Source organism: Clarias gariepinus, chromosome 15, assembly GCF_024256425.1.
Source record: "Clarias gariepinus isolate MV-2021 ecotype Netherlands chromosome 15, CGAR_prim_01v2, whole genome shotgun sequence".
Lineage (NCBI taxonomy): Eukaryota > Metazoa > Chordata > Actinopteri > Siluriformes > Clariidae > Clarias > Clarias gariepinus.
In genome coordinates this window covers 10,327,307-10,350,173 of record NC_071114.1, presented here as the reverse complement: position 1 = coordinate 10,350,173, position 22,867 = coordinate 10,327,307, and the positions used below count along the sequence as shown (strand labels likewise).

Here is a 22,867-nt window from a genome sequence, read left to right as displayed (position 1 = left end):
AATTCAATTTTATTTATATAGCGCTTTTAACAATGGTCATTGTCTCAAAGCAGCTTCACAAAGATAAAAGAAATTCAAAAAAAATAAAAAAAATAAATAATAATAATAATAATAATAATAAATTGTGTATGTGTGAGAAATGTGTCTAGATAATAATGAGATGAATGAAAATTTCTCTGATGAGCAAGCCAAGGGTGACGGCGACATACTGTACTGTATATACTGTACATATATCATCATACTGTGTATGTAACTAATTAAAAAAATATATAAATTTGAAAACAGAATGGGGGGGAAATGGGAACAAAAACATCTTTATCTTGATAAGGACTCCTCTGTCATTTCTAATGTCAGAATTTTTTATATTGAGAAAAGCAACATGCTGTTATTAGAGGAAAAAAAATCCTAGGTAGCATGGAAGTGTGTAGCGCTGCTTGGTTGTAAATAAATTGTTGTTTTGTTTAGTTCTGGTCAGCAATGCCATGTTTGTTTGTACTTTTGATAGCCATGGCACATGATACAGTTACGAACATGTAGGAGTGGCAGCACAGGTAGCAAATGTAATGTGATTGCAGAGGTAACCGATTTTCTCTTCAGTCTGCTTCTCATCTGCTGGGAAACTGAGGCTGCATGAAGTAGGTGAACAGTTTTTTAACAAAATAAGTCTGTGTCAGTGTAGTTCGATTCCACATAACTAACACCTTCAGTAGTAGTTTGTAGGTGTATTATGCAAAAGTCTTAAGCCACCACTCATTTCTTTTATTACATTATATTTAAATGATATAGATTAAGTGAAAGAAGTAAGAATTTGTGAGAATGCGACAGCCTACGAAGTGCATAAAGATACTTTTTAAAAATTGGTTGTTTATGTAACACCCAGAGCAGCAACCTAACTTTCCCTTTCATCTGTTCCAACCACTCTCCACTCAGCATCACCAGTATAATAATCACTGGCCTTACAATCTGTAATCACTTGTGTCCCTTGGATGACACTGGGTTCTTCTTAGCAGAGTTGAAGACTTTGTGTACTATAATGTACTTCAAGAGGGGTTGGGCTGCTTAAATAAATGTAATTATATAATATTCATAATAATGTTTTATTCTTTAAAAAAAACTTTTATACTGGTGTTGTCTATCAAGGATACACAATGTGTGTTGATGTCCTTTTGCCCACCTTAAAAAAACACACCCACCCAAATGCAAATTCTAATTCAAATTTTATTTGTCAAACACACAACACGGTACGAGTTGCTGTGAATTGGTTATCACAGCTGTCCGTAACATAAAAATAGAATTTAAATAAACCAGAGTATACAATTGTACAGACAGTAAAGAAAAAAAATATATAAAAAGAGTATTATAAAGGTTATAAAAGATGCTTAGGTACAGTTGCAAAGAGATAAATACGTGGCTGTGTGAGGGTAAAGATTTGTCATATTGATTGTGCTATACAGGATGGTGGATGGAGATTGTAATTAGATGCAAATTCAAGGTTTTGTGACATTTGGAGGGTGTTCAAAGGCCAAGCCATGCAAGGCTTACTAAAGCTTTTGCCATTGATTATTAACATATGAGGTCTTTCGCAGCTTCTTATTGCTCACAGTTTTGCATTAAATCTATTCTTAAATATGTTCAAAGAATGAAGCTGTTCTTTGTTATTTTAATTAAAGACATTATTCTTAAATAAAAATATAGAAATATAGATTTTTTTTTGGGCCTGTCTGTTAGGATCCCTCCAAAAGAGGAACTGAAAATGCAGGACTATTGCTTGGTCTCGATCTTAGTCTAGATAGTTGCATGCTTGCACTTGTGAGAACTCTCGATGGTGAAATTTGTATGTTTATTTATGGGGAGAACAGAAGAACATTAACTTCTTGTTTTTTGGGGCTTAAATGTGGGGAAAGTGTAGTCAGTTATCTGTAAGAGATTTTAGTTTTTTCAGGATATGTCATACAAATGAATTCGTTCTATACAAAAAAGGGACTTAGGGCTAATTTGCATATTACTTTGTATATTGTTTTTAGCTCTTTTGTTTCTTATCTGCTTATGTGGACATTCACGAGTGCTGTTAAAAAAAAATTCTGTTTCAGCCTGTCCCTCTCTCTCATTTTTTTTTTTTTTTTTTGCCATCTCATTCTTCACTTGTTGCTGCAGATGCACCTCTCTTGGGGGAAAAGACACAAAGCTGCTACTGTTTAAAATTTCGTTTCCTGCAACACACGGCACTTAACCGGCATTGTTTAATGTCTAATTTGCAAGATTGCTAAATTCAAAAGTCATTTGAATTATTAAATGGTGCAGATCTTGGAGATTCAGGTTTCGTTCTGATTCAGCGATACACAAAGTACGATTCGCACCATGCAGGTGTTTGTTACAGCCCTGGCTGTGCTGCTGATTCAGTTGGAGAGAATCAGGCCATGGTTATGGAAGCCAGCACTATTGTTTTCACACAATGCCTCACCTCTTTTATTAGAGACATTCGCAGGGCCTGCCTGCTATTCAGCGACAGATCTCTCGTGTCCCTTTGTTGGGGTTCTGCAGCATGTTGAGCAAATTTGTAAGACTGAAACTGGCTCACCGGTTCATTCCTAACCCCCACTACTCTGCGCATGGCAGGTGTGAAATGCCGTTAGAGTTTCGACACCGGCCTCTTGCGTTTCTTAAAGGAGTGTTGCGGAGGCTTTCTCTGTCTGGATCCATAACCCTTCGTGGACACAGTGTTTGCTGAATGACGTTGATGAAACATAATACATGTAGGCTACTTTGTGCAGGACATATATATATATATATATATATATATATATATATATATATATATATATATATATATATATATATATATATATATAATTATTATTATTTTTAAATATATAAATACAGAGCTGCTGTATTACGGATTCACATTAAGCGGCAAATTAGGGGCTTGGTTGATATTAGAGAAATATATTTACCAGCTCAGAAATGTAAGCATGTAAAAGTCTAACTGACAGGACAATCAGAGGAGAGGGTGAAAGAGCATGAAAGAGTAAATTTGTCAGGGAAAGAGTCAATGATTATGGAGAAGGACTTTGTATCGATACTGTTTTTCTATATTTTTGCATGTGTTCTCTGGTTGGATAAAAAAAATAAAAAATCAACATCAGAGATGCAAAGCACCATCTCCACTGCAGAAGTGAGCAAACCACACACTTAAAATTCCTGTAGACAGTGACATAAACTTCATATGACATGAAAATTACTGGTGCGGAAGCTTTATTGAGGCTTTAAAAAAATAACTAATGCATGGTGTGGGGAACATTTTTCTGCCTTTAATTAAATACCCAATCAGCATAGAAGTTCTCTTCTCCCATAACTTAAGTCAAATGTGACACGGCATCCTACATACTGTAGATCACTTATTATTAGATTCAGATTAATTTATTGTCATTGTATAAGTACAACGAAATTGAGACACAAGGTAAAAATGGTACTGATAAAATTGTGATAAATAATGTAGAAAAATAAAAGAAAGGAAAAAAAGATTTCCACTGGCAACGATAGTAAGAATAATAGACAATAAACATGTACTTGCAATTACAAATCATCAGTTGTGTATGATGTCAAAAAAAAAAAAGGAAACATGTAGAAAACAGAATATAAAAGATATATCTATGTATCTATCTATCTATCTATCTATCTATCTATCTATCTATCTATATAAAATTACAAGTTATATATTAATGTGTGTATATGTGTGTGTTATATATAAAATGAAATAAATATGTGCTAATTTAGGTGAATGAGGATGAATAATAGCGGATAGACTAGTGATAGACTAGTATACTAGGGAATTAATTAGTATATTGCAATGTTATACTTAATGCTTTCCTAGCATTCTAAAGAAATTAAACACAACTTGCTATTCTTTAACACTTTTATACCGTATATTCTATACTGAAACGCATCTTTTCTTTATGTTAATATAGCTAATAACTAGACCGAATTAACTCATTATATACCTTAACTAGATAAAATAAAAAATTCTTAATAAAATAAAATCTTAAATCAACGATTTCAATTTATAATTTTTTTACGATTTTTTTCCCTTTTTTCTAACATTCTTTTTCTCATTTGTCCTGCAGAAACGCACACAGTCAAATTAGAATAATATTTTTTTTAAAAGCCGTCATCTGTATTTATTATTTTTACGCATCAGAACTTTTTCCTTTACACAAAATTTGAAAGCCCTTGTCAGCTTGTAATATTTTGTGCTCTATTAAATTGCCATGATAACACCTGGTGTGCTTTTGTGAATTTTTCCGACACACTGATGATCCATATAACAAGCATTTTTTTATATATATATATATGTGTGTTGTGTGTGTAAAGACGCTTTCTCCTTTGTGTCAGACAGACGTGTTTCCACTGCAGTGTTAGGAAGCTGGCGGGTTAAATATCCTGCCAAATATCCTGTCATAAAGCCCGAGCTCTGTGAAGGGAAGCATGCAGAACAATGAAGGAGCTGATTGTTTTCTTTTTTCTTTTTTTTTTCTTTCATTTTGCTGCTCTCTGTTAACAAGCCTTTGCTGCTGTCGCGGGGTAGATAACGCTGATCAGGCTGCTGAGTAAAGGTTCTGTTTTTTTTACCATGCGTTAGAGGCGTGTATTTAGTAATGCACATCGATTGATTGCTGCTGCTGCTGTGTGTATCAACAGTGTGAAGGGACATCACCTGAAGGAAAATGTATTATTATTTAGCGTAGAGCACTGAGGAGTTGTTGAGGAGAAAGGATGTGTTCATAAGTGCATTTGATTGTGATGATGATGACTACCAAAGCTGATAAAGATCCACTGATGTGCTTTGGAATGTTGGGGAAAGGAAGGATGGTTTGTAAATAAGAGGCAGGAGGGGCTGATGGAATTCCAATACAAATAGAAAGAGAGAGAGAGACTGTATGACTTGACTATGGGGAGCTGTTTGAGAAATTTACGGTATGGTGCTCCTCCAAAAGTGCATGCATCCTGTAATTAAGCCTATGCTGCATTAACGGCCCTTCCCCTCCCCCAAAACCCTGTAATTTCCCAACCCCCACTCAGTAATCCGACTCCTCCCTTTCCTTCGTCCTCCTCCCCACGTGCGCGCACACACACTTTCCAATAGCCCCCTGGGACTACTTCACCCCGGCCTCATCCCTTGAAGTCTCACTCTACTTCTTTTGTTCCCAAGAGATGTAATAATTAACCTTTCCCATTACTCCCTGGATAGAAAATAGAGGCCGTGTGAGTACAAGCACAGCCTAATGTGCACAGCACGAGCTAATGATATCTGCATTCCTCTGTGGCAGTCTTGATATATGTCATTATCACAGTGAAGCCTTTAGCTGCTGCTGCTTTAGCTTTTGCACCCGTGAAAATGAACAGCTTGTACACGGCTTTGTGCGGCAATACCAGATTTTCCGGATGTCTGGCTTTTTTATATTGTCGCTTTTATCCCAGGTTCGCGTGCGTTTTAGAATTCGATATCTTCATGGATCACTGCTAGTTTCGTCATGACTAAACTGTTCCCGAGGTGTCAATGTTGCGTATAAAAGCAGATTCCATACTAAACTCCGAGTGCTCTTGGAACTGTGTCTGTGCTCCTTTTTCACGGCACCACATTTGAGAACTAGACTTTCAAGCTTTTTTTTTTTCTCCACAAAATATTTATTGTTCCCTAGATCAGTACCAAAGGCTCAGGATTGCTACCTGCATGATCTAAAGGTTCTTAAGTGTGGTGTTATCAGAAATGTTCCATATCACGCACATCATGTCTCTGAAATAACCAGCTTTACTAGTTTTACTGCACTGATAACAGCCTTATAATAAATACAAATAAATAAATACTGTGTGTAATAAAATATATGAATCATAATAACAAAAATGCTTGTAATATTCGTTCACATTCGATCAGGGTTTCGTTTTTTACATTTTTGTTAACATAGGTTAATCAAAAATCCATCCAAGTCTAAATTTCGTAAAGAAATAAATAAAAAAAAATCAAGTTATTTTCAGGTGTACTGGAAGGGCATGTTCTTATCTGCTTAAATTAGAAGATCACTAGAATATAATACTTGCATATAATAATATAATATTATATAATAAGTGTTATCTTTTGGTATTTTCAGGTTGCTCAGGCTTTCTCTTTAACCACTGAAGCGAAGCAGGCTATTATCCACATGTACAGTATGTGTGGAAGAATCTGATAGGTCAGACATTTTAAACAGTGAGACAACTGGCTCTTTTTGTCAGCGTGGTGGAGGCCATGTACTACATGTTTCCAGCTTTTTGCGTGTTACATGCTGGTTGGTTTGTCCCTACTCGTACCCCCATCGATTCTGGGTTGATTTTAATCATCAGGACCTGGTGTAGTATTATGTCAGTTGCTTTTAAAGTTTCGTTGGCTCTTGTTTTGGCATGAACATGCGGTGTAACAAGACTCCATTAAATGTCTTTCAGAATATAGTGAAACCACTATGGTTACGACTTTATACCTAATAACCCTTTAGAAAAACAAAAAAACTACACCCACTGCAGATTTTCAACCGGAGCTGAGTTAATCTTGCTGTTTGTGAAAGATTGACTGCTGATTTATAGATGATTAATTATTATTTTCTGTTGTTTTGAAATGATTGTGACAAGCCACCTGGTGGTTTATTTCCGTGAGCCAACATATAGTTATGTGTCTCGTATGTTTTTTACCTTTGAACATTTATACAGCCTTATCAAGTTTACAGCTGCAGCGTCTCATTCGTCTTCTTCTTTTTCCTTGGTTTTTCTCCACAGCTTTATGAACTGGACAGTGATCCCAAGCGAAAAGAATTCCTGGATGATTTGTTCAGCTTTATGCAGAAAAGAGGTACATGATCACCTCCTGAAACAAACATTCATTAGACATGTTTTTTCAGGTTAAAAACGGTTTTGCATTTAATTCATACAATTCAATTGCTTCTCAAAACCAAGTTTGCATTATAAAAACAGCAAGTCAGCATTACACAGTCACAAAAGCAGTCACGGTCCATGAGCATATTCATTCGTTAATTTTTTGTTAACCGCCAAGTTATGGAGTTCAGTCAGAGACACGTGTTTAAGCAGACATTTTAATGTGGTTAGTCTGCCTTCTTGACAACTAGATCTATTTCATTTAGCAGACTTGAAAAGTTTCAATTACAAGTTACAGTTACATTTACCCCCATGTTTCTCTTCCTGTAATGAGTGAACACCCAGCTCAGGTTTCAGCCTGATGAAGCAACATTTCTGAAATGTCTGCTTTATAGCTACTGACGTTTTTACTGCTTATAGTATGTTAAAGTTGATCTATGGCCTCTGAACATGTAGAAAATTGTCATATATGTGTGTGTGAACATGACCAGGTTGTAGTTTGGCCTTGGAATTATCAGAACATTATCTATCATCTGACCTTTTTCTAGTAAATAAGCTCCAACATAAAGTCATGTATACAGTTACTCCCTCTCCCTCATTTAAGCAGAAGTTCCCTATTTGTGGGAGTGAACGTTAAATCTAATGTAACGCACAAAAAGGAACATATACCCATTGTCTACATTAATATGAACACCTGTCCAACTGCTCATTTATGCAGTTATCCAATCAGCAAATCATGGTGCAGTGGGGCAAGTCATACTGTAAATCATACTTACATTAAACATGAGAATGGGGGGGGGGGGCGTGCGATATCTCTGACTTTAACCATTGTGTGGTCGTTTGTGCCAGATGGGCTTGTTTGTGTATTGTTAATCTCCTGGGAATTTCACACGCAGCAGTCTCTAGAGTTTACTTAAAATGGTGTGAAAAACACAGACCATCCCATGTACGGAGAGTCTGCAGGATGAAACACCATGTTAATGAGACAGATCTGAAGGGGAGAAATGACCAGCCTGGCAAATACGCACTCTTTAAAACCGTGGTGAGCAGAAAAGTGTAACAAAAGAAAACTGGGTGGTTAAAGGGGAAAAAAACCCTAAATGGTCTTTTCCCATTTGTCCAGTCTTAGTCCATGTCTGTGCCCATGGTGGCATCAGATTCTTGTTCTAGACTGGAGTAGAACATGATGTGGTCTTCTGCGGTTGTAGCTAACTTACCTGAAAATTTGATCTGTTATGATCTGAGATGCTTTTCTGCTCATAATGGTTGTATAAGTGGGTAATTGTCTTAATGTAGACCTTCTGTTAGCTCAGACTAGTTTAACTCTAAGCTCTCTTATCAGCAGTTAATTTCAACCTGCTGACCCACTGCTCGCAGGATTGCTTTTTGTTTTTCACTTTATTTTGTGGAAATTCTACAGACTTTTGTGTGTGTGTGTGTGTGTGCATCCCAGGAGATCTGTAGTATCGGAATTACTCAAACCAGCCCATCTGGCACCAAAAACTCATGCCTCAGTTTAACTCGGAGATCACACACGCAGACCTTTTTTTCCCCGTTCTGCTGTATGATGTGAACATTAACTGAAGCATATGACCAGTTTCTGCATGATTTTATGCATTGTCCTGCTGCCACAAGATCAGCTGATTAGATAACTGAATAAATGAATAGTGTCCAGCTGTTTCTGTGTACGGTATATACGTTCATTAGATCTAATACTGCCCTCTAGGGATGTAACTGGGCAGAATTTAATAAATAAATAAATAAAACTCCTCCCCTTGTTCCTCATTATTTGCATACACTCTATGAACCTGAATTGAGAAGTAGGATTTAGTTCATCTTAATGGAATTACAATATTGTGTAATAATTCCCATTTTTTTTTAGCCATAATCATTATGTTGCTTTGCAGGGACTCCAGTGAACCGGATCCCCATCATGGCCAAGCAGGTGCTGGATCTGTATATGCTCTACCAGCTGGTGACGGAGAAGGGTGGCCTGGTGGAGGTAATCAATAAAAAGTTATGGAGGGAGATCACCAAAGGATTGAACCTGCCCACCTCAATCACCAGCGCTGCCTTTACCCTCAGAACACAGTGAGTGTTTGACTCTACGTCCTTAACATCAGTGCTTTGTACTTTAAACTCGCATACACATAAGAATTTTTCTAAAAGAATGGTTAAAGATTATTCTTCTTATATCACAGCGTTTTTAGCAGTAACAATGTATTATGTATTAACAAAAGACATGATGTACGAATTATAAATTTTGTAAATTAGGAAACCTACTGGAACATCTGCAAAACATGTTCATTCCAGTTATTTAATAATTCTTCAGTGATACTCTTACCAGCCTTTCTTTTGTTTTTATCTAAACTCTGCATTCTGATGTTACTGAGACCATTATAAATAATTCCTTATGTCAGAAAAGTTAAAGAAACAACTTATCTTGACTGATACAAAATCCTGACACTTGAGACTCCTTGTAAAAATGCTAAATAAATACTAAATACGTAAATATTCTGTTAAAAGAAAATGTTACCACATCAAGAATTACAAAGATTTTAATAAATTTATGTAAGCTGTAACAATAGGAACAATAATTTGTAAAAAGCACAGTAAGCCTGTGATTGATCTACTGTACAAGACACGTTAGCAAATTAATCAAAACGTTCTGAGCCTATGTGATCGCATCGCACCCCTCGTCTTCTTCCTGAAGCTCAGAGGCAGGTTGGACGATCTTGCACCCGATGTTTATTAGCAGTTCTTTTGGACCTTATATTTATGCCCCCTTTTTTTCATAGATACATGAAGTACCTTTACCCATATGAATGTGACAAGCGGGGTTTGAGCAACCCCAATGAGCTTCAGGCTGCCATAGACAGCAACAGGCGAGAGGGACGGCGCCAGGGTTTCGGCGGATCTCTTTTCACCTACTCGCCCAATGGCGCTCCCACCATGTTCTCCTCCCCTAAAATCTCTATGCCTAGCATTGGAATGGCTGTTGGCACCAGCGATACCTCACTTTCCTCTATTCAAAAGGTCAAGAACGGTAAGAGCGTTTAAACTTTTAAATTTTAACTTTTAAACCTTGGTGTACTTGGTGATGATGGTATGCTTTTGATTGTGTGATGTATGACATTGTCTAGTAAAAAATAGCATTGCATTTTTTCATTGTTTTTACCTAAAGGTTAAATGGCTTTGTGAAAACATTGAGGTGTTTTAAATCCTGTAAATACTTCCATACATTAAATCCCCGACTTACAAACATTTGAGTTACAAATTTCCGCAGAAAAACGAATGGACCGCAGAGCTACGAATATTCGTAGATGTGAATGTGTATTGTAAAAAATAGACACTGCAGTGCACCAGATGTCAATATTTACAATTATGTGTGTAAGTAAATGTATAAAATGTCTGAAGTCCAGTATATTGTGTGTGCGTGTATGGAAGGAATGAGTCAGTCTTACCGGTTTCATTAAATCAGTCAAGGAGTACAATTATATAAAATGTCTGTCCTGTAAAACTGTCCCCATGGTAAATACTATAATCTTAATTTTAAAAATTCCCCAACAAGACAGAGTTCACAGTCCAATGCAGTTTTAAGACAAAATGCTATCTGTTCAAGCACGCAGTAAACACCATGTAGTGTTGTCTTTCTGGTCTGTGGACCACGCTGCGTCACAGGGATTCCCCTCGCGATTTGGAAGCATGAGAGTGAGTCTAAAGAGAGTCTCGTGAGAGTATAAAGCGGGACCAAAACACCAAACCTTTGTTGGTTTTTTATGCTTCACATTTGTATATTTGTGTCAAAGGTGTATAACTCCCCTATCTCACCTACGCTGTTTGACTCACAGTGAGACATGGTGTTAGGCACCGCAGGGGGCCATCCAACTTTCCATGAGGTTCTGCAGCACCCGCGAGCTTCCATGATGGCCGGCAAAAAATTAAACATATTTGTCGCGTGGAAAGATTGGATAACTACAAAACTGCAAATACTTAGTGAATAGCGATGAACTATACTTACGGCCACTGCCCGAAGCCGCACTGACCCCGGTAGGTGAGATGGGTTTAAGGCTCACTTTGCCGAACTAACAAACAAATTCGACTTATGAACCTGTTCCCGGAACAGAACTCTTTTGTAAGTGGGGGACTTACTCTGTATATAAACTATGCTCTATGGATATGGATTAATTGCTGAAGATCACTGAACAAATTCTTGCTCAGAGCATTAATGTTTTAATGAAAATAAGATGTTCAAAGATCGTAGCTGTTAAAAGCCCTCGAAATCCATGTCTCTGATGCTCACCTTCTGTCTGCCCTTTATCTGTTTTGTCGGAAAAAAAAAATTTTTTTTTTTACATAGAAGATGATGCCAGCCCATCTGTGACTGCACAGCCCAGCAGACTGCCTGGAGCTCTGGCTGCTCAGTCAGTGGCAGCAGCTCAGGCAGTGGCAGTGCAGGCTGCCATGGCCGCTCAGGTTGCTGCCCTTGAGCAACTGAGGGACAAGCTGGAATCCGGCGAGCCACCCGAGAAGAAGATGGCACTATCTACAGAGGACCAGCAACGGCTTTTGCAGAGGGCGCTGCAGCAGAACCTGCTTGCTATGAGCTCCCAGATGCCCATGAACATCCGCATCAACAGTCAAGGTACCAAAGCTTGGGATACGTCTCAGGTGGACACGAGCACCATTATCTTGCCTAATACTGATATGAATCTGAATAATGCCGCTGTCTTAAATTAGAAAAATGCAAACGCTTACGTTTTTGCGAGAGTATTGCCACTTCATCATTATTTCAGTTTATGGCCAGCTGGAACATTACAGCCACCTCCTGCACTGTAGTGTGGAGCAGAAGAAACAAAAAACAAAGATTAGCGCTTTGTATGAGAAATTACATTTAAACAGACCACATTTCACTCATTAAAATATTTTGATGGCTTTTAAAACTTCAATAACTGTAAGAAATAATATAGCCGCTTGGAACTAATTAAAGCGTAAACGTTAATGCTACTGAACCAGTTAAAAAATTGCAGTGGCCAAAAATCTAATTAAATATCATAGTTCAAATAAACAAAATAAAAACGGTCTATGTATGATTCACAGTTGATTAACATCTATGTCAAATTTCTTGAACATATTCATGCATATTTTCTTCAGAGTTATGTATGGTATTGTTTGCACAGAAGCAGCTCATATCATGATGCTTCCACCTCCTTGCTTCCTTCAAGTACTTCATTTTAACGACTTTTAAAATGACCTTGTGATCATACGAGCAGTTCTTCTTACTCCTATATTTGTTTCAGCTCATGTTTTTTTGTTTAACCGCTTTCAGTCCCTCATCTACGTGCTTCTTGTTTAGCAAAGGTGGTTTGCATGCGGTCGAGGAATAGAAGTTAATTGCTTATTGTTTTTTATGTAATTATTGTTCCTGTTGCCTTCAGGTTATTCTGCGAGGTAGTTTATGTGAACGCTGGCTTCTCTTCTCGCTTAACTTCCTCATGCTCTGAAATCCTATTCGTCACACCTGTCTGGCAATGATTAATTGTGGTTCCACAAACATTCCACCATATTATTAAATCGACATGTATTGACGGGGACATCTGTAATTGTTGCTAAGACTCTGTAGTCGTTTTCAATTTGAGTATTGTTTAATAAAGAATGTTGTCTGTACTGATATCACTGGAAGAGTTAGCCTTAGAAACCTTAAAATCATTTTTTTTTCTTCTGTCAAACCATTTCATTTTGAGCTCACTTATATTGAGCTGGATGGGTGACAAAGTGTTCACCTGGTCAAATTTGTGTTTGTGTTTCATTTTATACTGTTAGATAACGGGATGGATGTGCATAGTGGAATTTTAGTTGTGATTGCCAAACACAAATCAGCTGTTTCAAAAGAAATCAGCTTTTGTACATTAAAATTTTTAGTTGTTGCGTGGCTTAGGCAAACTTTTCAACACAAATGTTTTCAAAGACCGATAAATGAGGCTCATTGTATATAAATTTGATTTGGATTGATGCATTGGATGTTAACCAACAAAACCCAATTATCCAAATACTTTTACCCTTATAATTCTACCCTTATTTCATGGTTCATTGTATAAAGGGGGAAAAAATGTAAAGAAATATCAAAAGCACCATTTGCAAAACAAAACGCCAGCCTTTCTCCGAATTGGCAAGGCATTACCCATGAATGGTGAAATTGATCATTTTGGGGGAAACCATACTATACATTTTTCCAGCAAATATTTGTTGTGGTAAAGCATTTTGCTGTAATCTCCCGCCTTCTCATTGAACATCATTTTACTGCCTACTGTGCTCTTGTAGTGAAACTAGTGTTTCCTCAAGTTTCATTCACTATTATCATCATGTAGTAGTACTGACATGAGTCATCCAAGTCACTTCTCTCACTTTATGCTATGACGCACAAGTGTTTCCATTCTTTAAGCTATGCAAATCTGCTTAACTTCTCTGAGTAGTATTCCTACGCTGAACAGAAGCCACAGAACACTGTGACAGAAGGAGATTTTGATAAAAGAAATGAAGTCAAGGTGCTAACCCAGTTTTTACCTAAATAAACGCGCCCCTGCTTGCGGTGGTGGGGAAATCCCCTCCATGACTAACAGAAATAAGCACGAAGCGTAAATTGAGTGGTTGAGTTACGTGTGGTTTTATTTGAGAAAATTCATAGTAAACGTGAGATCATAGTAATGTCCCGTGCATATTCTTCCCATGTCTGCATGAGTTTTATCTGGGTTCTTTAGTTGTTGTTTTTTTACAAACAAATTTTTACAATTAAAAAAAAAAACTCTATTCAAGTACATGAACTGGCTACATCATATAGAGCGTTGGTGCAGTTGATGTCACCATTCGGTCACCATTTTATTCAATCAGCTATCTTGGTGTCCTTAAACAATAAATGCTGGAAAAGTGTTGTGCACCACAACGTTCCCAGGAGAGGGACATTAATCCGTACAGAATTTCTGCCGAGTCTGTGCCACACTGCAGATCCAGGTGGAAATTAGGCTGCCCTGTTTAATATATCTAACCCGAAGTATATTTGTATATAATATATTTCTTGTATATTTTAATTATTTGAACAGTCGATGCACTAGAAAGATTTTAGAACTATTTTCATTATATTTCAAAGCAAATGTTAAGTTTGGGCATATAAAATGTTTACTTTTCCTCTAGACAGAATTAATCCGCCAGCCTGCTGTTTTTATGTTTTACACCCCCCAAAAGTTATTTTAATTTAAGTTAAAAACAAAAATGTGTATTACTGCAAATTGTTAATTGGATAGTTTTTCCTCCATTTCAGAAAGCAGACCGGATTCTGCCCTGAACCTCACCATGAATGGCCTGAATAGCATCAGTATGTCCGTGGAACTCAACGGGGTCGTCTACACTGGTAAGTGACAAATACAGCAAAATTTCAGTGGTCAGGTCTGTTTTTTTTTTTTTATCATTCTTGTATGTATTTTGCAATGTAGTGTTGGACATTTACAGTTTACTTTGCTGCCAGGTTGCACTAGCTCTCACACTGAGTAACAATTGCTATTGCAAAATTGACTTTGACAATCAGACAGACCTATAAATACATATGTTCATTGCTTCATTCAATCTATAAATGAACCGTTTGCTTGTATTTGTTATTCATAACTGTGCATAATGTGCTTGTTCTGTTGCAGGTGTGCTTTTTGCTCAAGCTACTGGTCTTAACTCCTCAGGAACAGCCAACAAAACGACTGTAGAGCGCAGTAACTCTCAGCAGCCTCCCTCCTCTCAGACACCTACCTCATCCAGCTCCACCAACCCATCACCTTAAAACACCTCACAAACCTCCCCGTCTCGAAGCTAGCTAATGCCAAAAATCAACCTCATTTTCTAGAGCCTATGCCAAAAAAAAACCCAAGCAGGGATAACAAGTTTCCAGACCACTTGACGTACACTATCTCAGGTTCTCACTTTTCTTTTTTTTTACTCTTTTGTTCAGTAGCCAAAATGAACTAAAAGATTACAGCAACAAAAGAGTTTATGGTTAAAACAAACCTATAATATATATTACATACATACATACATACATACATACATACATATATGCAAAACCTGTGAATAATTTATTTCTTTTCTGGGTACAAAATACTTGGAATTAGTTGAGGAGTAGAATTTAGAAATGGTAGCACACTGTTTACACACTTTACTCATCTTCTGACTGACAATGAAGCTTCTTGGGAAACATTTTTATGAATGCAGTTTTATCACGGAGTGTTATAAAAACATAATGCAAATAAGGTTCTGAACTATACATGTATGGTGCATGTATATCTAGAGTGCCTTGCCGAACATCTATTTAACTTGAGTGTCTCATTCTTTTTTTCTCCTCTTAAATCGTTTGGTGACACGAGCCACAAGAGACTCACTAAAACGCCAACAACGATGATGAATGTGTGCAACTTCATGCCTGTTTTCCGACACCGCACGCTGAGTGCCTGACCACGTGGCATTTTGAGCAAGAATGACGGAAAGCTTTTTCCAGTCTTGGGAAAATTAAATGCCAGTTGTTTTCATTGTACAAGGTGCATCAAGTCACAGGACTTGAGATGAAATTTCTCATGAATAAAGGTGTGAAACTAATTGGCATTTCCAAAAGGCTCTACACACAGTGCGGTAATGAGACTGTTAGCTAAACACCTGATTCTTAAAAATTGACGGATAACTTGTCGGCAACTTACGGAAAAGACGCGTCTTTCTTTGGGAACTTGTGAACAACACTTGCATATTACAGGAACTCGCTTGTCCTGACCTCACTTCAAGTGATTTCCATGTTTTAGCCATTTAAAGGATTTCTTGGGAGGCTAGTGTTTTAAACTTGAAGCAGGCAGTCCAATCATGGCTCTGGCGTATTGACAAAACTTTCTACCTTGATGGTATCCAGACACTAGTGAAACACTGGAATAAGTGTGTTAGTATATCAGGGGATTACATAGAAACATAAAGGTAGTTTTTACTCACGTAACGGTTTTCTTTTATCCTGGACAATCAATAGTCTTGGTTTGACTTGAACCAACATTGAAGTCAATGTATACAAATCAACATATACATTTCTGTTGATTTAAACCGGTTTTGAACAGGTTGATGGAAAACTGCTAAAACAGGAATTCGTGTTTAATAAGTGGCCTGGAAAAGCAAAAAAAAAGTTATCAATAATTTGTTAAATATATAAAATGCAGATATTGATTTATGATATTAAAGATACACCTGTGGGAAACATTTGGTGAAATCTGTTTGGTCCTCTGTAATTAATAATAATATATTTTAAGCAAAACCACATATTCATTGAATATAATATTCTGTTTCTACAAAATGTTTAATATAGAGACAAGAAATTTGCCAAATTTGCATATGTAATATATCCATCGTTATTACGCTGATTTGTTGTTATGCAGAATTCTATATATTTGCATAATTTTCTTATAAGCACACACCATATTGCTCCCCTTTTCTAGAATGAAAACATTATATTTGAGAACTACACAAGGAAATGCTTCAGGTTCTTTTGTTTTCCTCCTTAGTCGCACAATGGATCTCAATGGTGGCTCTCATACCAATTAGAATCTGCGGTTCACTGTCAGCATGTGCATAATTATTTTTCATTCAGTTCGCCGACAGTAAGACATCACAGACTTGAACGTTTTTAGGCCCATAATGAACAGAACCTTGGTTACAACTAGTCTGTCCGTTATCACGAATTGTCAAGTGTGTTAGACAGACTGACAGGAGATGATGTGTTGATCAGAAAACAGTGTGTACACGTTTTCTTCCAGAATTATGCATTATTCTGATTAAGTGTTGTCATTTTTAACTGGACGTTTGGGGACGTTATCTAATCATGATGCGGTGATGCTTTTTGTTGTACTAACTTTAGTGTTACACTATATTCAGGGTCAGGTCGCTTATGTTTTATCTTTTATTTCAAGTCTGAAATGGCGTTGCTAGCTTTTTACCACAATACAATAGAGACATTAACAGTTCCTATAAGTAGCATTTAAACCTAAACGCACTAAAGCTGGAAAACTTCAACATTGGAGTGTTAGTTTGCGCATTTCCGAAATCTCAGAAAATGGTTAGTTTTTGGTCTTGAGCTTTAGAAAAAAAAGCTTGAAGAAATAGTGTCTAAGGCATATAGCGTTATGTTTTTGTTTTGTTTTGTTTTTACTTGTGCTCTGCTCTATCATTTCTCTGACTGAGGTGGCAATAAACAGATGGTATGCTGCCTGCCTTCTAATGGATAGAGTGCCCTCTATTGTCAAGTGATATCTTTTTTTTTTTTTTTTTACATCAGATCTCCTGGTTTCTTGTGTTCATTTACTTAAGAGCGAATTACTGAAGAGAGAGTTTTTGTGGACTTAAAACGTTCCCTTTTCGTTGCGTGGGGCGCATGAGAAAGTCTTGTATTTTGAGCTTTAAAATATTAAATAAAGCACCATCACTCTGTACTGGGATAGTGTTTTGTTATGTGTGTAGTTAACATTTTTGGATCAAGGGTTGAAAGACAAAAATAATATATATTATTTTAGATCTGCTCCTGTCTTTGACTATGAATAGCCAATGATGGTCTGACATGAAAGTGCATTTATTGTAAAAAAAATATCATTATTATTGAAAAACCTTTGAAATATGGAAAAGTACCCAGGTAATGTATGATTGACAATTGTGACTTCACTGTATTGTGTATTGCAAAGACAACCAGAACCGCTCACAGTTATTATAGGATGCCTTATGCTTTGACAATTATTGTTTTTTCTCCCCCCTTTCTTTCCATTGAATTATTGTTACACTAAGTGTGGTGTTGTTTTAACAACTAGACATTGTCGAAAATTGAGGTTGAATTAAATGACAGTGGATGTTCAAAAGGAACAACATTTTTAAATTGGCCACTTTCTTCTCTGGAAAGCTGATCTTGAAAAAAGTGCTTTATCTTCTAATGGGACGAAATGCTGGATCTGTACCAGCTGTGGACGAGTTATCAACTGTATTTTCATACACACAACTTTTATCTTTTTTTTTTTTTTTGAACCAAGGCATTTGACATCATCTCAGGAAATACACGTCTACCTCCACATCTGTAGATATTATCTTCATTTTTAGGCATTTTGGTACATTTAGTACACAAAAATATAATTCTACCTTTTATATTGGTGTTACAGAATGTCACTTGTATCACTGCTAGAATATATCTGTGTGTGTGTGTGTGTGTGTGTGTGTGTGTGTGTGTGTGTGTGTGTGTGTGTAAAAGATTTTCTTTATGGGCTGTTTTTTTTTTTTTTTTTTTTTTTTTTTAAATAAAACCTTAATGATGAATCTTCCTCCACTCAAATGAGTTACTCAAACCTAGACGTAGGAGTAGGAGTGTGGGCATTGCTGGGGATTGCCTAAATTAATAATTTAAATATGTGTTTAATGTTTTCTTTGAAAATGCGTGGCTTTTGCGGTATCTTGAGGGATTGTGTACGATGGCTTCCTGACACCTCTGACTTATTTCTCTTTATTTAATCCTGAATGTGTTTGTGTGAATTAATTTTATTTGAAATATGAATATATTAAATATATCAATTTTGTTTAAAAAGTCTAATTGAGTGCAGTTTATTTTTAACGCTTGACTTTGAAATTATTTGTGCTTTAAATGACATCCTGACTGTTTTATTAAAATGTCCTGAATGTGAAAAAGAAATACATCGATCAGCAAAACCATTACAGACACTGACTGGGGAAGTGACTAACATTAATTATATCATTACAGTGACACCTGTCCAGGGCTTTGATATATTAAGCAGCATGTAAACGATTGGTTTCTTAAAGTTGAAGTTTTGAAAGCAAAAAATTTGGGCTAAACATCTTGAGGGATTTAATAAAGGCAAAATTGTGAGGGCTAGATCACTGGGTCAGAGCATCGGTAAACCAGCGACAGGGGCACGGCATCAGGGTAAGCAACAAGGCTAGCCTGTCTGGTCCGGTCACGCAGAAGACTGTAATACAACTAGCTGAAAAAGTTCATGAGCATGAGAGGTAGACCATGGATTAATGGAAAATGGTTGCCTGGGTGCATGTGCGCATCATTTACCTGATTTCGCCAGGACGCACTATGCAAAAAAGCCAACTCGGTCAAGAAAAACCTTGGGTCTTGGCATTTATGTGGTTGCTTGGACATTTACCACCTACCTAAACAATATTTTAGACTAAGTACTGTACACCCCTTCATGGTAACTAAGGACACTTGTCTCTTTCAGCAGGAGTGGTTTAAGGAGTTCAAGGTATTGACTTGTTCTCCAAATTCTCCAGATCTCAGTCTAATTGAGCATCTGTGGGATGTGCTGGGCAAAGATCGGTCTAATCGGTTGAGGCCGCAACTTGTAGAAATTATAAGATTTCCAGAATCCACAGCACTCCTTCAGAGGTCTTGCAGCGCCCATGGCTTTGATGGATGAGAGCTGTTTTAGGGCACAAAGGGGGTTCATAACAAATTAGGCTGATCGGTCTACTCTGCTTAAGAAATCCCAGTTGTGTGTTTTAGAATAATGTAAAAGCAATTTCGGAAACGGAATGGATTATTTTGGTTAATTAGTTATATACAGCACATATATAAACACTTTTTTTTTCTTTGTCGTGCTAATCTTTGTCCAGCTTGGTTATCTGTAGTTGGCTGTACATTTGTTGATTTCAGTTTTAACAAGGATTTATTGTACATATTTTTCTCTTTTTTAAGAAAGAAAAATGTTAACTGTTTTTGTGTAATTAAGACTTCCAACTTGGTATGGAAGAAATATAATAAATTCAAATCTGGCTTATTATTAATATAGATAAAGACTTTTGTGCTTTTAATTTAAAGATTTAGAAATTAAACTGCATCTTGCACCATGCCAAGTCATTTAAGTATTTTTTTAAATCTATGAGGCCCTGCTTTATGGACCCTGATCACTTTGAGAATTCTGTACGCAGCTCTCAAACTGAAAGCTTATTGAACAAGCCTTAAGTTAACAATTTCTAGCCTTAGTGTCTGGCCTGTTTGCTGTAGAATATAGCTGTAAGGTAATCACAGCAGTGATAATACCATAATTTTAAGTATGATGAATATGTATTACTTTTTTGTACAATAGTTCTCTAAGCAAGGAAAAATAATGCTAAATAACAGCCAGCCAGACAGACAGACACTTCATTGATCCTGAAGGAAATTCCAGTAAAAGCAGAGCCTATTAAAAACTTGAAAATGAGAAAAAAGGAAAAACAAGCATTAAACATTTAAGAAATGTAGAAAGAAAAGACACACAGATGAGGCTACCGGATGGGCTGCCACTCGCGTTGGTGCCCAGACAAAAAAGTCCTTCTGATGCAACACGCCAAATATTTATAGAGGGTTTTTCCCCCTTCCTGTCTGTGAACCAAAATAGTTCCCAAAAAAGCCAAAACCAGATGAAGCATGTGTGCAGTCATAAAAATGTCCAGACTGACTGACAGCACATAGTAACTCATAGTAAGAGTAGTACCAGTTTCACTTTTACGAACTAGGAGCTAGGATTGGAATTTTAAGCGTTGAACAACCACAAGTGGTGCAATACAAAGAGTGAAATGGTGCAGTGCTTTTATGCTAAATATCAGCACTTCTGAAAAGCTGCTTTTCCAATCAAATAAGTGCCCTGGAACTAAATGTTGTAAGGTTCACAGCTTTACAGAACTTTCTCTTGTTTCAAAAATTATGACTGCCGAAAATCCTTACAGTCGTGTACCCATGATAAACTGTTACCAGAACGTTCCAGGAACCATAAGTGGTCATACTGTAATCTAAAATTAAGTAATATTTTTTAGCAATAATCCAAAGATAGCCAAATGCAGTCTGTTAATACGGTTCTGTACAACACTGTCAGAAACATGGCCTAACAGATGTTTTTGTCAATAATATTCCTTAGGGAAAAAAAGTCTGGACTATAAATATATTTCAACTAACTTAGTTAAAATTATTATATAAATATTGTCCTGTCAAATATATTATTACTGTGAGATTTTAAAAGGACATCGACACCAGCTGCTCTTTTCCGAAACTCTGCTCCAGAAACTATTGTACATTTGTTTCGGACCCGTTTCAGAAAGGTTCTTCTTCACATATTCTTGTTTTTATCCAAAGTTTGTTTGCTGAGTTTTGTTTTTCTTTTAAAGACATTCTTTTTTTTACTACAATAAGAAAGAAGAAAATGAATATTTTATAATAAATGTAATCTTTATTTTTAAACCATTTTTTTTATTCATAAGTGTAGTCTATTGGATGCTATCTATCTATCTATCTATCTATCTATCTATCTATCTATCTATCTATCTATCTATCTATCTATTCTATCTAGTTCTTCTATTGAATCGGACTACACGGGCCAGCCATTGCTCCCCATGTGCCTAAGGGAGCCTTGGCCACCCATGACCCTGTCGCCAGTTCACTGGGTTTCCTTCCTTGGATAATTTTTCAGGGTGTTTGGTATGTCATGATCAATGCAGTCTGGAAACACGTTTTGCAGCTGCTCTGACCCAGTTCCCTAAATACAACAATTTGGCCCCACGTTTTCAATATTTTATTACGATGTGAGTTAAAAGAGAAGGAGAAATTCTGGAGTGAGTTAGATGAAGTGATGCAGAGCATACCCAGAGGTGAGAGAGTGGTGATTGGTGCAGACTTCAATGGACATGTTGGGGAAGGGAACAGGTGATGAAAATGTGATGGGCAGGTTTGGTTTTCAGGACAGGAATGTAGAAGGACAGATGGTGGTGGACTTTGCAAAGAGGATGGAAATGGCAGTGGTAAATACTTTCTTCCAGAAGAGGCAGGAACATAGGGTGACATATAAGAGTGGAGGCAGAAGCACTCAGGTCGACTACATCTTGTGTCGACGTTGTAACCTGAAAGAGATCAGTGACTGCAAAGTGTTGGTAGGGGAGAGTGTAGCCAGACAACACAGAATGGTGGTGTGTAAAATAACCCTGGTGGTGAGGAAGGCGAAGAGGACAAAGGCAGAGCAGAGGACAAAGTGGTGGAAGCTGAGAAAGGAAGAATGTTGTGTAGTCTTCAGGGAGGAGTTGAGACAGGCTATGGGTGGTCAGGAGGTGCTTTCAGTTGACTGGACAACTACAGCCAATGTGATCAGGGAGACAGGTAGGAGGGTACTTGGTGTATCATCAGGTAAGGGGAAAGTGGACAAGGAGACTTGGTGGTGGAATGAGGAAGTCCAGGAGTGTATACAGGGAAAGAGGCTAGCTAAGAAGAAGTGGGACACTGAGAGGACTGAAGAGAGTAGACAGGAGTACAGGGAGATGCAGAGTAAGGTGAAGGTAGAGGTGGCAAAGGCCAAACAAAGAGCATATGAGGACTTGTATGCTAGGCTAGACAGTAAGGAGGGAGAGGGGGATCTGTACAGGTTGGCAAGGCAGAGAGATAGAGATGGGAAGGATGTGCAGCAGGTTAGAGTGATTAAAGATAGAGATGGAAATGTACTGACAGATGCCAGGAGGGTGATGGGAAGATGGAAGGAGTACTTTAAGGAGTTGATGAATGAGGAAAACGAAAGAGAACAAAGAGTAGAAGAGGTGACTGTTGTGGAACAGGAAGTAGCAAATATTGGTAGAAGTGAGGTGAGAAGGGCGTTGAAGAGGATGAAGAGTGGAAAGGCTGTTGGTCCTGATGACATACCTGTGGAGGTATGGAAGTGCTTAGGAGAGGTGGCAGTAGAGTTTTTGACAAGTTTGTTTAACAAGATCTTGGAGAGTGAGAGGATTCCAGAGGAATGGAGGAGAAGTGTATTAGTGCCAATTTTTAAGAACAAGGGAGATGTGCAAAGCTGTGGCAATTATAGAGGTATAAAGCTAATGAGCCAGACAATGAAGCTGTGGGAAAGAGTAGTGGAAGCTAGGTTAAGGGCAGAGGTGAACATTTGTGAGC

At 37.2% G+C, this 22,867-nt stretch overlaps 1 protein-coding gene across 3 annotated transcripts in view; it reads left to right on the top strand.

Annotated features, from left to right (window-relative positions):
* arid3a (AT rich interactive domain 3A (BRIGHT-like)) overlaps positions 1–18,168 on the top strand; it is a 34,463-nt gene extending 16,295 nt beyond the window's left edge. For 2 of the 3 annotated variants that reach the window (XM_053513319.1, XM_053513320.1), the window contains exons 4-9: positions 6,802–6,874; positions 8,805–8,988; positions 9,696–9,943; positions 11,258–11,542; positions 14,213–14,302; positions 14,583–18,168. In XM_053513319.1, coding sequence (XP_053369294.1) covers positions 6,802–6,874; positions 8,805–8,988; positions 9,696–9,943; positions 11,258–11,542; positions 14,213–14,302; positions 14,583–14,719 — 1,017 coding nt within the window. In that variant the 3' untranslated portion in view covers positions 14,720–18,168. The remainder of the gene's footprint in view (positions 1–6,801; positions 6,875–8,804; positions 8,989–9,695; positions 9,944–11,257; positions 11,543–14,212; positions 14,303–14,582) is intronic. The other variant, XM_053513321.1, reaches the window with a different exon arrangement.
* The last annotated feature ends 4,699 nt before the right edge of the window (positions 18,169–22,867 follow it).